At 48.9% G+C, this 15213-nt stretch overlaps 2 protein-coding genes across 4 annotated transcripts; both read right to left on the bottom strand.

The window, feature by feature from the left end:
• Positions 1-10: 10 nt before the first annotated feature.
• FVEG_04725 (acetoacetate-CoA ligase) lies at positions 11-2307 on the bottom strand (the record flags this gene model as incomplete). The annotated part of the gene is made up of 5 exons (XM_018892593.1): positions 11-169; positions 221-817; positions 865-1578; positions 1627-2139; positions 2197-2307. The coding sequence occupies 5 exons, from the start codon at positions 2305-2307 to the stop codon at positions 11-13; spliced, it is 2094 nt and encodes a 697-aa protein (XP_018749311.1).
• Positions 2308-2644: 337 nt separating this feature from the next.
• FVEG_04724 (transformation/transcription domain-associated protein) lies at positions 2645-15021 on the bottom strand (the record flags this gene model as incomplete). Of its 3 annotated transcripts, XM_018892592.1 has the most annotated exons (5): positions 2645-3647; positions 3699-13780; positions 13861-14381; positions 14429-14586; positions 14678-15021. In XM_018892592.1, 3 exons carry the CDS (start codon positions 14105-14107, stop codon positions 2961-2963), a joined length of 11016 nt encoding a protein of 3671 aa, XP_018749310.1. The 3 variants fall into 3 exon arrangements, with proteins under 3 accessions (XP_018749310.1, XP_018749309.1, XP_018749308.1); XM_018892591.1 differs by having other exon boundaries at positions 3699-14381; XM_018892590.1 differs by having other exon boundaries at positions 2961-14381; positions 14678-14732.
• Positions 15022-15213: the final 192 nt, after the last annotated feature.

Raw genomic sequence — 15213 nt, 5'->3', positions numbered from 1 at the left:
GGATCTATCTCTACAATTTCGCTTTGACTTGATCAATCTCTTCAATCTTCTGGAACTGATAGAAAAAGTCCAGGCTCTGTGGGTTCAACAACGTCCCGCTTGGTTTGATATTACTGCCCGAGATGATCTGCTTGACTGGAAGTTCGACCTTCTTGCCGTTCACAGTTGTCTGAACATTGTTAGTCTACCATATATCATCAGTTTTGACGGTAGTGCTTACTGGAATATCGGGCACCTCAAAGATATACTTGGGCACATGCCTCTTCGTCAACTCATTGGCAATCCTTTCTCGGATTTTACTAGCGAGTTCAGCGTTGAATTTGACTCCTGGTTTCATCAACAGGAACAAAACAACGCTCTCATCATGGTCCTGGGGTCGGCGCTGGCCTACGCATAGACTCTCAGCAACCTCCTTTGCAAAGCTTCCCTCGAGCACTGCGTAGATGTCCGCACTTCCGAATCGGATCCCACTTGGGTTCAAAACTCCATCTGAGCGGCCTAGAATATGAATATGGCCTGTCTGTGGGTGAACTGCTGCAAAGTCGCCTTGTGACCACACATTAGGGAATCGATCAAAGTATGCTGAAGTGTACTTCTTTCCCGGAGCGGGTGTTGTATCGTTCCAGAGATAGAGAGGGACATTGGGGAACGCTGCAGTGCCGACTAAGTCTCCTGGTTCACCATCGGGAACCGGTGAGATCGGTTTGTCGAGGTCCGCAGAAGATGGATAAATTGCCATTGGTGTTCCAATAACCCGTCCTGGGCATCCACCAGCGTAGATGGGAGATAGGGGATTCTCCATGACAAAGCAGGCAGCCTTGGTAACGTCAGCAATAGCAAGAAGAGACTGAATAGGAGACTCACAATATCTGTACCGCCTGAAAAGTTAGCCAACTTGATATTCGTTGGAAAAGCTCCATCATAGAACCAGTCAAAGACCTGCTCCTTCAACACCATTCCCGTACTCTTAACAGCCGTCAGACTACTCAGATCTGCCTCTTTCTGAGGAACTATTCCTTCTTTCATAAGTTCACCCAACCATCTTGGACTAATTCCTAAATTGGTAACACGCTGCTCCTCCACGATTCGTAACAGAACAGAACGATCTGGTACAAAAGGCGAACCATCATAAAACACAGTCCGTCCACCAAAAGCAAGTCGAGTAACGCTAGCAAGATACATGATCCAGCCTGTAGTAGTATACTGAAGTGCAACATCCTTTGGAGTGATTTCACGATGAAGAATAGCCTCTTTAGCCACTGAAACGAGGATCGGACCGACGCCGTGAACGATGGCTTTTGGTGTTCCTGTTGTTCCAGAGGAATAGTACACTACCATTGGGTCTTGAAACCCAACTCGTTCGATGGGTGGTGGAGTTGAGGGTGCGGAGGATAGGAAAGACTCGAGACGCTGTGTCTTGGGGATTTGAGAAGTATCGTGAGGAGAGTCGAAACGCTGAACAATGATTGCTCCTTGGAAAGAAGGGCATTCTTCCATTCCTTCAACAACTCCCTTGATCTTATCGCGAAGATCGATGACTTTGCCATTATAGAGAGCTCCGTCGTCAAAGAAGACAAACTATTCAGGTCAGCATTGCTATGAGCTTGATGATGTCAAAGAGCTCACCTTGGGGTCAATCTGAACAGTCCTCTGCAACAGCCCTCCAACGCCCATATCAGTAGAGCTACTGCTGAATAGCCCCCCAAGCCAAGTCGTAGCTAGGAACACAACAAGTGTCTCAACAGCATGAGCACCGACCATAACGACCCTATCTCCCTTCTTGACACCTCTCTGCTTCAATGCACCCGCCAGCTTCCCCACTCTTCTCCTCAACTCTCTCCAAGTAACATTCTTCACAGAGGAATTGCCCTCTCTGACTTCTGTGATGGCGATAGTATCATCTTCTTTGTGAAGCGTTGAGCGCTCGCCTGTTGCACCGCCTACAGCACCTGTCCAGAGGATATTCTCGGCGTAGTTGATGCGAATACCAGGGAACCAAGTGGGAAGCTTTGTGATTGGGATAGATTCGTCTACGACGTATGAGTAGGAACCCTCGTGGATCCAGTTTTGAGAGGCCCAGAGTTGAGCGTAGAAGTCGCTGCGTTTAGAGACGGACCATTCATATAAGTCGTTGAACGTCTAAAGCGTGTTAGTTACTTTTGCCATGTTTCTTTGACATGTCAATCTACATCATACCTTGAGACTTAGTCCATGTAATTTATTTGCCTCTTGCATAAATGCCCACATCACCGTGCTCTTGGGATTGGGGTGTTCCCAGACCTTTCGAGGTGTCTTTGTTAGATCCATTATAGTATGTGTTTCAGTCTTGTAAACGTTTCTTCTCAGAATCAGCTCAAATTATAGATGAAGACCAAGGATTGAACTACGGTGACTACAAAAGACCAACATTAAATACTCTAGAATACATGTCCCGAGGTAACTTGTCCGACGCGGCAACGCCTCGCCGTGCTCTATCGTGCGGGGTTCCGTCCCCGACATACATATTCATACTTTCAGCCACGGCCTAACTTGGACTGCGATAGGTTGTGAAACTTTGTCGATCTCGTCTATACCTACCTGCATGACAATGTAAGCTAATAAGGTCCTGTTCCGAGCCGAGGCTTGTGGGGAACCCTGTAAGTCTATCACCAGCTTTGGTTGGCTGGTGTTGAGATTCAATTCACCATCATGCCAGTGAACAGTTACATAATTAAAGTACAGTAGAATTTACAAACTCTCCGCTGCTAAAAGTTGATAGCAAGATAGAAACTGCTCCTGAATGCCAGAATATTACATCTTTACCATTTTGGGGTCATATCTGCCCTCCCTATACCATCATACAAGATACGCGCGCTCTCTCAAAACCCGCCAACGCCATGCTTAAAGTCCCAAGACCATGCCAGCCATCTGCGCATCCATCTATTCTCATTTTTCTCCAAGTATAAATATCCACCTGCTCTTTACAGGTATGGCATCCACAGCGCATCGCACTGTGCCAGGTTCATAGGATTGACTGCCTTTGCGATGGCATCAATCACTGTCTGGTTCGCAGGCAGGTTGCCAACAGGGCTGTGCGCCAGGCTGAGTGCCCGCTTGACAATCGATTCACTGTTGACCTGCACAGAATCTCGAAGTTGACCCTCTGTAATTACTCCGTTCCTGTGGCTGCCAGTAAACCAGAACAGCATCTCATCACGCACAAGAAGCGTCAAGGCGTGCTCCAGTTCATATTCAGGCTCCGTCAGGCATCGCGCAATGGCCATCAGCGAGCATGCAAAGATACCTTCAGTTGCAAGTGGTCCCATCAAAGTTTGAAGGTTAGGCGTGAGTCGGAATGGCACCGGTTCAGGGTTGTGGAAGAAGGGTTTGTTGGCGCTCATATAGGACATCATTTCAGACCCCCAAACCTTACCCGTCGCCCTTGATATGTTGATCTTCTGTGGGTATCGGTTGTGCATGTACATGATGTACGTGATGAATGTCAACGCCGCAAGCTGGTACGAGAACTGGCGGCGGAATAGCCAGAACTCTGCAAACTGTGGGAACACCTTCTGGAAATACTCTATCGCCACTGTTGATGGCACCCACTTCTCCTGAATCGCGTTGAATACCTCCAACCGAGCTGTCGCTGCCTGCTCAGGCTTGTTCTGTTCATTGTTAGTAACAGCGAAGCCATGTTTGTATCTTTGACAACTTACAGAGCTCTTGCTTTCGAGGGCTCCGCGAAGCTTCTCCATAGTGAATAGCACAGGGTCATCCTTTGACATGCCCATGTTTCGGCAATGATCCTCATATACTCCCTGTAGTGTAGTGTAGGATGTATCTTCCTGCACAAGTCTGATATGAGGTGCAAAGGGAACCATGATTGGTATCGTGAACTGCAAATCACGACGCCGACTCTCCTTTTTGCGACCCAGTGTTTGGTTAAGCGACCGGAAGAGCTGCAAAATGCGCTCCTCTCGTCGGCAGTGTCGCGCTGCAGGGTGCTGAATAGCCCATTTGTGAATGCTTCCATCGTGACCACGCATTTTAATACGGCGGTAAGAAGCGCTGATAGATCGGACAAGATCGATGTTTGGAAGAAAACGATCGATGCGGATGAAGTCTTGATTTTTGTCCTTGTGCTGCAGGTATTGACCTGGAACCTCCACCTCATCGAATTTGCCATACCTAAATTCACTTAGGTGAGGAGAAAAGTTTTCAAGAAAAGCGCGAGGTATTCGGTGATCCAGCTTTTCCTCAAACTTGTTCCGCCAGCGGCGCAGCTTGTAGATGTACTCGTACATTGTGGGCTTGACAGTAACGAAATCCGCTTCGAATGACTTCTTGATGTGACTAGGCAGGATTGTTTCAGCAAACCGAGTGATGTTCGTTTCGGTCGCCGCTGGGAGCTTCACATTCTTGGCGAAAGATGGCGGTGTTCTACTAACGTAGGCCAGAGCATCGTTAAGAAGAGCAACAATTAGTCGGTATGCGTCTTCGTCAGGGGGGCACTTGAAGTTCTTCTGGATCTGGTCTACCATAGTCTCCATTGAAAGGGCCAGCAGAGGGAAAGCAGTCTTGAGGACTGACATGACTTCTTCGGTGTAATCCCACGGAGGCTTCTTCTGAGGCTGCCCTGGCTGTACAGGTTGAGGGGTGGCCTTTTGTGCAGCCTTCGAAGGATCAGGTGTTTGCCCGTTGGTAGGCGCGGGAGTACCTGTGGTGTTGCTGCCGTTCGCTTCTCCCTCCGCCTTGACTGGGGTACCATCAGCCGCATTTGCAGTGCCTGGTCGTGATGATGCTGTACCAGGCCTGGGGGGGTCCTGCTTTGTCATGGATGGTGATGCGCTCGCCTTTCCATTGGATGCCACAGATTGTGCGCGTTGTCGTGCTGTTCTGTCTCGGGCTTCTTGATTCTTCTTTATAACAAGAAGATCCTCTCGGTTGGTTCGAAGCTGGAAGTACAAAGCTTGGGGATATGACTTTGCAATCTTCAGCAGCAGTTGGAAAACACGAGGAGCTTCCTTGTGCCCGAGTCCCGTGATAAGTTGTTGGATGAAAGTAATCCAATACCACACGGGTGTTTCACCCTTGAAGTCATCAAAGCCCAACGCGATCGTGCCCTTGGCGTCATCCAAGCTGAGGAGCCACAGGATTCGCGCAAGGAGTTTGCGAGACTTGGCATTCTTGTAGCTTCCCGCAGCTTGCAAGTACGAAGTAAGTGCTTGTCTTGCCGCATTGAGGTCAGTAGGGTCTTCCTTGAACTTGCGGTCGTTAAAGTAGCCCCATTCCGCCCAAGCTTTGGCGGCACCGATGTCAAAGTATAACGCCGTGCCATAGGCCGAATCGGCCTCATCCTTTTGCTTGAGCTTCTCCAAAAACATTCCCTTGAGGGTGTAGAATTCGGCTTTCTGAGACGGGCTAAAGTAGTTGAGGTTTGTATTGTTGATAACATCCAAACCACTCGAGAGCTCGTCAGGATTTTCATAGTGGCATTTGGCCTGTTCACGAAGCTTCAAGAAGGCTTCCTGGATCTCAATATTAGGCAGCGTGTAAATGCGGCTCAATTGATTAATGCAAACATCAGGAAGGTTATGCTTGCGAGCGACATGGGCGAACCTATTGATAATCCAGGCAGTCTCGTGGTAACCGCGATAAGCAAACGAGCTAGCGCCACCGGCATTTTGCTGTCCTTGTTGAGGAAGCAATTGCAAATACGTCTGGTTGATGAGGCTGAATATATGCTGTCTCCAGGTGACGAGATCTTGCCAAGCAGTGATATCATCCCACACATTCGGGAGTCGATCGCGCCAAGCACCCAGCAGTAACTTGAGTTCGCCAGATTTGACATCCAGGTTTGTCTGGTTGGTATTCGCAAGACTTTGGCAAATGACACTGGCGTCGTGAAGCTCAACCAACTGTTGGAAGTTCTGAAGAAGGGGAACGTGGGCATTGGTCAGGCGCTCGGGCAACTGGTGCCATTTACGGATTGAGAGCTGAATTGCCTCATCGCACACGCGAGCGAAGTCCGTGCTAGCCTCTTTCTGATTGTGAAATTTGAGAAGTGACATGAAAGATTGGAAGAAGGCTCTGCGGGGTGTAGGAGCGTCCATAACGCCCTTGATGATATTATCCAAAGCCTCGCGGTGTTGCTCATCCTGCCACATCTCTGTGCTCCGCCAAGCGCACTCGAGAAGGAGATCTTGGAAATTTTCATGCTTAGCGAAATCCTGAAGAATCTCCCACTGTTGCAGCTTCTGTGCACAAAGAACCCAATGATCCTCCCAAAGCATGTACTCGGCTTGGGAGAAGGGGATCACACCAGTTCTGGCCTTGATCTGGGCATTCTCATACAGCTTTTGGGCCTTGTCCCACATGCCGTTCTGTTCGTACGACAGCGCAGCATTAGTTTCAACAAATTGGCACCGACGCCGCCAGGTACCATAGAACAAATCGTCTTCCTGGAGTGAAGCGTAAAGCTCGACAAGAGCATCGAGGTTGCTTTCTCGTACCGTAGCGGAATCGACTTGTGGTTTAATGGCAGAGTTCTCAAGTTGAACCAAGGCAGTATACCAAGCATCGTAGGTCTTGGCCTCAAATTTGAGGACATGTGGTGGAATCTTACACTCAGGCCAAGTCTTTGCAGCACCGTCAAGGATTGACTGAATGACGTTAGGGCGCTTGTCAATTTGCCGGCTATGATAATCTTTTGTGAGCAAAGCAACAATGCCGCGTTCTAGATCAATTCGGTCGTCCTTGGCTACAGACGACCAGTAGATTGGGAAGAGGGTTACCCAAAGGTTGTGAGCGAGTTGGGAATCGACATGCTGAAGCTGCACCAATGGTTCGATGACGTCCTTCACCTTGATGTCTCCCAGTTCCGACATGAAGCGACGATGAGTAGCCATGAATGATTCGAACTTGTCATCGATAATGACAGTAGGCTCCCGAGCCTCCATCTCCTTCGTGAAGATTGTGAGCAGGCGAGAAATCGGCAAGGTTCTGAAGTCGGTTTGGTATAGTTGGATATTGGCGTTCGTCTCGACTGCTCCGAGTAACAGCTGTGTGGCCTGCGCGAGCCAGTATGAATCTGAGAGTGTGTCCCAGTTCTGAGAGGTAAGAACGTAGGACAGACGTGCACTGGCCGACTTGGATAAGCTCTTGTCAAAGATAGCCATGAAGCGATTACGCATTTCAACATCCGCTGCACGAGTGCCGATAAGGAATGCATGCTCCATGCGAACAGTCAATTCTGTGCGGGTGATCTTGGGGTCCTCATAGATGCGAATAACGAGGTCCAGGAACTTGGATAGCATAGTTAGGTCTTGTCGGTGCTCAAAGGAGAGCATCTTATGAAGAACAGCCGTCTTCTCCTTAAGTGTTGGCCATGTTCCTTCTGATCGGAATACCCACCCCTCAACCATGTTCAGTATTTCCTCACAAAGTTCAATTGACATGGACTTTTCAACCAAAGTTGCTAGGACGCTGAGGAAGGGTCGTCGATTGTCGCCCAGCACTTCCATCCGCAGCGCTACCACCTGGATTTCTTTGATCATAATCTTGGTTTGAATCTCAAGATCGTAGGCCGACATTTCTCCGCTTGGTGTGTTGGGGTCCTGGTTCCTGTTAACACCAGCTGCCTGACTTGCAATTGCATTGTAGTGCTGGACATGTTCTCTCGCATGTTTGGATTGGAGGGCCTTCATCAGAGAATTGATATGCTGATCAATTACATTGGGCTTTCGCTGGCCGAGAGACCACAGAATATTGACACCTGAAGTAAAGTTGCTGCTGTTCATTGCTTCTGTAGCGACTTGTGACAGGTAAGCAACAATCTCAGATGTTTGTGTCTCCGTTTCACCATCGGCATCGGCGTCCTCCATAGGTGTGTCGTCTGGTACGGAGTCCAGGATGCGTTTGACAATCGACCGGAGTTCGCGGTTGTCGTCAAACTTCTTGTCGGAAAGATGAAGGCAATCTTGGATCTCGGGGTTTTCTGATTTGAGGCACTTCTCCAGGACTTTCTGGATAGCCGGCATGCTCTTCTGGATCCACTCGTCTGACTTGGAGTTGAGCACGATACGGACCACTTGAAGGGTGTTGATGATGTTGGTTAGGAATTTGTCATCAAACTTCTCCTTATCTGTAGGATCAGCCGTAAGAATAGTTTGTGTTCGTTCGCTCGCCAAGATAACCTGAGTTACATTGGGAAAAAGGTCGAGGTCGAGGTCGCCCCAGTATTGTGGCTGCACCAAGTTGTAGAGGAGTTTCATGGCCTTCTTGCAGAGATCAGTCAATGCAAGAGGGACTGGGGGGATTGACGATGAGACATGATCCCGGGGCTTCGCGGAAGGAAGTTCGTAGCGTTCATTTAACTGAGCAATGAACTCAACAAGATACTTAATCATCTTCATGCGGAAAAGAGGGGGGATCTGATACTCCGCACGGCCAACTGGCTGGGAAGATGCATTTGCCTGTTCAGACTCCAATTTTCTCTTCTTCGTGTTTGGAGACTGGGAAAGGGACCTCGCCCCAAAAGATGCCGATTTTCCTTCAACTCGCCGTTCTTCCCATGTCCAGATCAGCCACATCATGTTGAGGCAGAGCCTCTTGGACTCGTGCGACGCATTTTGGGGAGTGGCGAGCTTCCGTAGAGAACTGATCATCAAAGTGATGTATCTATCACGAGCTTCATAGAATAGATCAGGATGTCTAACAAGGAAATGGTAGATACTCGTCATCTGCTGGGCATTTTGTCCTTCGTCGACGAGAACACGCCGGGGGGCAATGGCCCAAGCCGCAACGCGCTCGTTCTGGCCAGTTCCACATCGTTTCGGTAGCATAGGAGCAATGAGTTCGAGTGCTTGAGTAACCAAGGCGCGTCCCTCGTTCTGGTTGGCTTTCAGGAGAGAGAGGTACACCTGAGTGACAATCTTTGGAGGTGTCTCATAATGAGCGATGAAGTATCCAATGACTACGTAAGCAGCATGCTTGTTGATGACATCCTCAAGACGAATGAAAGTCCATCCGAACTTGATGATATCTTTCCGGGCATCCTGAAGAGGTGTATGATAGTATTTGACCAACATTGCCGAAAGCTGCAAAACCTCATAGCGAGTGTGATCGATGCCAGGCTGAGCTTGGTCGTCCGTTGTCGACTCTGGTTGAACCTTCCAGATCTTGCTGCTAACTGCATCAATGACAGCTCTATCCATAAGTCGAGGGGTCCTGTTCTGGTCGAGCTGTTTCCAGTTTCGCATGACGTCCATCGCAACGATTGGGTTAACGATGTAATGGAGGAGGAAATGCTTCATCTTGTTTGAAGCAGACTTCCCAGCATAGGTATCCAGGCAGCGGAGGACAATGGTTTTCCAGAAGTCAACTGCATCACTGCAGATTATCCTCTGGTAAATGAAGGAGAACAGCTCCTGGGTGACCCGTAGCTCATCAGATGTCACGCACTCGATCAAGTTGAAAAGAGGATCCAAGTCCTTGGGTGCCCTTTCAAGAGACTTGACGAGGATGGTCATCAACTCTTCAGCTGCTTGGTAAGCAGGTAATCGGAGATGTGCGGGAAGGGTGTGTTGTCGAAGATGTGTTTCCAGCTCCTTGCCAATACTCTTAAGCCAGTCGAGATGCTCCTTTTTGTCCATCCACTTCTCTGCGCTGGGAAAATGGCTGAGAGACTCAAAAATGTGGATCGCATTCACCATGGCAATGAACTTGGCCTCGCTGTTTTGGCTGATAAGCTCATTGCAACGGGTAATGAGACCATCGAGATTCTCAATTGCGACTTCTCGCAAAGCATTACTGTCGGCATGTGCAAGGACCTGGGCCAACAGCCGGCCATATTTGAGGTCTTCGACTTTGCCGAAAAGGAAGGCCCAAATCTCCTTTGGATATCGATTCATGTATCTGTAAATAGGCAAGCGGAAAGGACTCAGTTGAGTTCTGCGCAATTTTTCCTCTAAACCAAGAAAGCAGTCGATCAGTCGTTCCTTAAAGGCTTCAGCGGGAGCAGGAAGCAGATGGAAAATGGTCAATATGGCAGTGATGATCTTCATCTGCGGGTGTTGGTCGAAGAAAGTAAAGGATATCTGTTGCAAGGCACTAGGCTCGACTATTGAGTCGATCTGTTCTAGTAAGCGAGCACCGATCTCGACCTTGAAATAAGAGGTAAGGAGCTTCAGCAACCTAGACAAATTGTCGAGTCCTGCGGTGCTTAAGCGTTTAGGATCCGAGAGGCTCTGTAGCACTGGTCGCAAACCTCCCTGTAGGAGCTCCTTAGGCAGGCGTCTATCAACTGCTAAGACAGACTTTAGGGCATCGTTCGCTGCATTGATGGTGGGTTTTGACTCTGAATACAGGCATTTGAAAAAGACACTGAGGATCTTGGTCTTAGTCGGCTGGTTGGAAAATTCCTCAAACGTCATTGCAGTTGTAAGAAGCTTAATGCACGAAACTCGAAGGTTGACAATGTGCTCATGAGTACGGAACTCCGCAGGCTTGTTCGCAAGAGATTCGTCACTAGCATCCGCAAGCGCCAACGACTCCATCAGAAGACGGTTTAGGTTCTCATCAAATGGGACCCAGTCGTTCTTCAAGCTCATATGGTACGTCATGGCATTGATGTAGCCGATCTGAATACTGAAGGGCAACGCACGTAAAGGCTTGGCAAAGATGGGTTGCAGAATCTTGTCCTTGCAGGGTTCTAACAGTTCCCAGACCTCACACTTTGCCGCTGTTGCAATGAGTTCCAGCGAGTGTTTTGCGGTCTCTCGAACATGCTTGTTCATATGGTACAGATCGTTACCAAATTGTTGACAAATCTGGGAAAGTCGAGGTTGCTTGAGCTGAGGGTTTTGTGTCTGCCCTGGTTGTTGCGTGATGGGCAGTGTATCCTCCTTAGTTATGTCTTTGGTGATGCGCTTCAAGAGGACCTCCAAGCTAGTTTGAGCCAGGCAGCGCGTCTTTTCGGGAAGATCCTGGGGCATGTCTTTGACCACATAAGTAAGCGCACGGATAAACTCGGTTTGCTTGGATGTGATCCACGTGTCGCCCAGGTCAAGTTCAGTAAGCAGGTAATTGATACCTAGACTACCACCAGTCTTGGTGAACCACTCTTCTTCATAGCAGCTGTGGCAGAAAGTGCTGCTTAGATGACTGAAGAAAGGAAGCTTGCCAACATCACTTTCTGAACCAAAGATAATGGCTGTAGCATCATACATCTCGCGAATGGCACTCTTACCCGCCTCGCGCACATCGGGGTGATCAGAAGCCAGCGACTCGACAATGGCGTCCGAGAGATTGCGTGTATCGATGTGCAAGGGGCCCTCGCCAGCATTAGGGTCGAAGGGGCTAAATGTGCGCTTCAAATCCACCAAAGCTCTACCAATCTCAATGATCGCGAAGTGCTTGCAAACGTTCAGTAAGAAGGAGCTGGCTTCATCCTTGAATTCCGGGAAAGAATGGGCAAACATGATGGCTTTGAGAAGCCGTTTGACGACCAAATCTTCGCTCTCCTTCTTCGGAATTGATCGCTCACGGTCTGAGATCTCAAAATTGGCGGTGTTGATCTCATACCTTCTCGCAACCAAATCTTCAGCTTGAAGTCGCAAAAGACGCGGGAGGTCATCTGGCAGCTGATCATAACCGATTCGAAGTTTGAGTTGTGCCTTGATCAAGTGCAATGCTTGCTTTTTATAGTAAGCATCATATTGTTTGTTGTGGTTATTCTTAGTTGCCTTAGGAAACTCCATTAACTTCTGGATAGCAAAGTCGATTCCCATGTCAGCAGGGAAGGCTCTGTCCTTCTTAGAGCCCAGAAGTCTCAGATCAAAGCTCGAGGGATCATCGGCATACTCCCTATAAGTAAGCGGCACAGCACTAGTCATAAACTTCCTGTTCCTCCCACCCAGTTTACCAAGAATTCGCATCGTGGTATGAGCGTGAAAGTGGCTGTAAGGGTGGGGTTTGAGATGGTCAAAGAGAGCAGTCATCAGCTCATCAATGACAGGTGCCATAATGGGATCAAGATAGTCGGCTGTTAGGTTATCAACACACAGCTCCAATGTTCGCAGCCCTTGTCCGACAAGATCCGTGCCTGCGCGCAGAGCAACAACAAGTGGGCGCATCAGGAAGCTGAGGTGCGGCAGCAAATGACTAAGTCGAGCCGGGACTGTGAGACAGAGCTCCACGTAGAGGTCGCGCTCTGCTGGCTTTCGTGCAGCCATGAGAAGATTGTTCAGCACATCCAGAAGCATTTCAAGCAAAGGGAGGATTTGCTTGTAAAGCTGCTCGAATTTACCACCACCGATGCTGCGAAACAGCGAGCGAAGAAGGAGAAAATAGTTCATTGGCTCTTCTGCTTTTGTTGATAGCTCGATGGATTTCGTGACAATGTTGACAACGTGTGGTAATAACACCTGCTCATTCTGGTTGGCGAATAGGGTAACGGCCATGAAAGCCAACTTGAAGAGCCTCAACAGAATGGATGATTTCTTGACATCTGCAGAGCCGACCTGGTCGATTCGCTCCATGAGGAATTGTAGAAGCATACCGCAGAAGCTAGGAGAAGTCGCTTCGCTAGCGAGAAAGAATTGGGGTATATGTAGCAACGCTGTATGTTCAAATATCATGTCATAAAGGCGCGGAATCTCCTGCTGGAACACCTCGTGAAAAGTAGCCGGATCAATGGCATGGAAAACGGTAGCAAAGGTCTCAAGAAGGTCCTTCTCCTCCTTGCTACATGAAACCATATAGAAGTTGGCCATATACTCTACTGGCGACATATACTGGGACTCCGCTGCTGGCTTCTCAATCTCATAGTACCTGAAGACATACGCACCCTCTCGGAAGAGCTTGATGATGACCTTGACCTCTTCGGCTGTGAAACCATAAGAAACATCCTGCCAGTGCGTGGGAGCATTTTGAGCGTCAATGGGTGACCCAACGTTACATGTCCTCAACTGATAGAAGGTGTTCTTTAGGCCTGTCATTAGATTTCGAAATAGGAATTTGTTATCGACGACAGGGTCAGCACCTCGATCTCGTGGGTTTGATGTCTTGATTGGTACTGCAGAAAAGATGTCGGTTTCATCCCAGTCGGGGGGACTGTCCTTGTCGGCTAAGTATGTCTCAGGGGTGCCAGCCTTCATCTGTTCACGGTACAGAGCAGAGAGCTTGACAGCATTGGGGTATTGCCGGTTCATGGCCGCAAACTTGTCGGCAATCGCGTTCAGAATCATGATCAGATAATGTCGTGCATCCACCTTATTGGGTAATTTCGCTATGCATTCTGCCATATTCAACAGGAGCTTCGCGCTCATTGTCTGAAAACTTGTACCGGGGAAATTATCCTGCAGATTCCTAGTGTAGACCTCAACAGTCTTCCTGATCTGTTCCGGCTTCAAAGAGTCTCGAACATGGTGGATGAGATCAGCAAGCATGCTGTATGCTAAAGGTCGCATCGTCTCGTGCACTGTCAATCCATCACCAGTGAGCGTTCGCTCATCCAGGAGCTCGTCAATCTTGGGAATAAATATCTTGCGAAAATTATAATTGATGATATGGCGAATCGCAACAATCAATTCCTTGCGTGTGCCGGATTTCTCTCTAGGGCAGTCTTTCAGGAGACGCAAGACGATATCGGGGAGTCGAGGCAAGAAGTCATTCAGATGCGAGGCGTATTGCCGAAGAAGATATGCCAAGAAGCTCATCGTTTTAACTTGAGCAGTAATGAAATCGGCAAATGCCACCCGGTTCTTGATAGCAGGGCTCACTCCCGTATGAATTGTTCCTTTGGCAGCAGCATCAGCGTGTGCTTGCTGTTGTGCTGAAGCTTGGAGACACAGCACATTCTGAATGAGAGGGACGAACTTCCGGACGTTCTGCTGCACCGTGTTTCGGTAGACCTGGAATATGGACACCACAATAATGGGACATTCGGAGAGAACCTTGAAGGAGTGCATGCCCTTGAGCAGGGGGCGGTTCTGTTGCTGTGTATCGGTGCCAAGATCGTTGACGGAGGCGACTGGTGAGCCTGGCCTTGGGGACTGGAAGTTTGTCTGCGAGTTGCCAGGGGTTGAGGGCGCTCCTGGTTGCGATGGCGCATTATGGGGTGCATTGTCAAGCTGCTCTCGAACGACCTTCTCCATTTGCTCGAAAAGCTCTTGAATGAGAGTGAGGAAGAGCTGCACTTTGCCCTGTAACACCTTGTGCTGGTGGCGCATAATGTCCGATATTATCTTCACACATATTGTCGCGTTCTCTTCGTTGTCTGTTCGTACAAGTTGCATCAACAAGTCGACTGTCTCTTCGGCATGGGGTTCGAAGGGTTCGGGAGGAGCGGGCTGGGTAGGTAATCGGTGAATGACCTCGAGGATAGCCATCCGAAGTTTCTGCTACACATTAGCAGCAGGTTGATCCTTTGGACTTCCAAACTGACCTGGTCTGGTGAGTTGCTCTGAAAGATGCATGGTCCGCGTAAGATGGTAAAGAAGATGGGCATTAATCTCTTTAGGAAGGGCGGGTATATTTGACCACTGGTATAGTGATCTAAGCTATCGCGCAACGTAGTTGCAGCTTCAAGCTTAAGTCTAACATCTAGATTTGGACCTCGTCAGTGGTCATAGTCACAATATTGCAGACATTGCGACAGCAGTTCCGGTGGGGTAGATTTCAAGTGTATTCGTACCGATATCTGTTGCGCTGAGTCGCTTAACGACATCATCTATAGTGGTGCCCGACATGGCTGCATTATTGGCGAAACTCCATCCGCAGAGGTGTTGGTATAATGCCGGCCCTTCAAAGTTGAGGGCAGGAAGATTTGAGTTAGGGAGTTGCTTATTGCGATCGATATCGTGTCATTAACAACGAACGAAACAAAAATGCCAATCTTCAAATTCTTTGGCACCAGGATGTGGAGGTTTGGGGCGTGATATCGGTGAGGTAATGTGGAGGATTTGTGGTGGTTTGCGATGGGCGATAGGCGTATGGTCTTGCTGGGCAAGCTTGAAACTCGAACTTGACGTGAAGGTCTGTCGCGTTGAAAATTACAAGAACGACTATGCTGGGGGGTGCAGCCGCCAATTCCTCAGACGCTAACGCCGTGTTAACTTTTTACCGGCATTAGCTTCACTATTTAGCCAATCATGCTTGGTTTACTCTCCAGGTCAAGGACCACGAGCTCGGCGCGGGCATGGCCGTATCTTATCTTATATCTTATCTGTT

This window comes from Fusarium verticillioides, chromosome 4 (assembly GCF_000149555.1).
Source record: "Fusarium verticillioides 7600 chromosome 4, whole genome shotgun sequence".
Lineage (NCBI taxonomy): Eukaryota > Fungi > Ascomycota > Sordariomycetes > Hypocreales > Nectriaceae > Fusarium > Fusarium verticillioides.
This window is presented reverse-complemented; position numbering and strand designations above follow the sequence as displayed.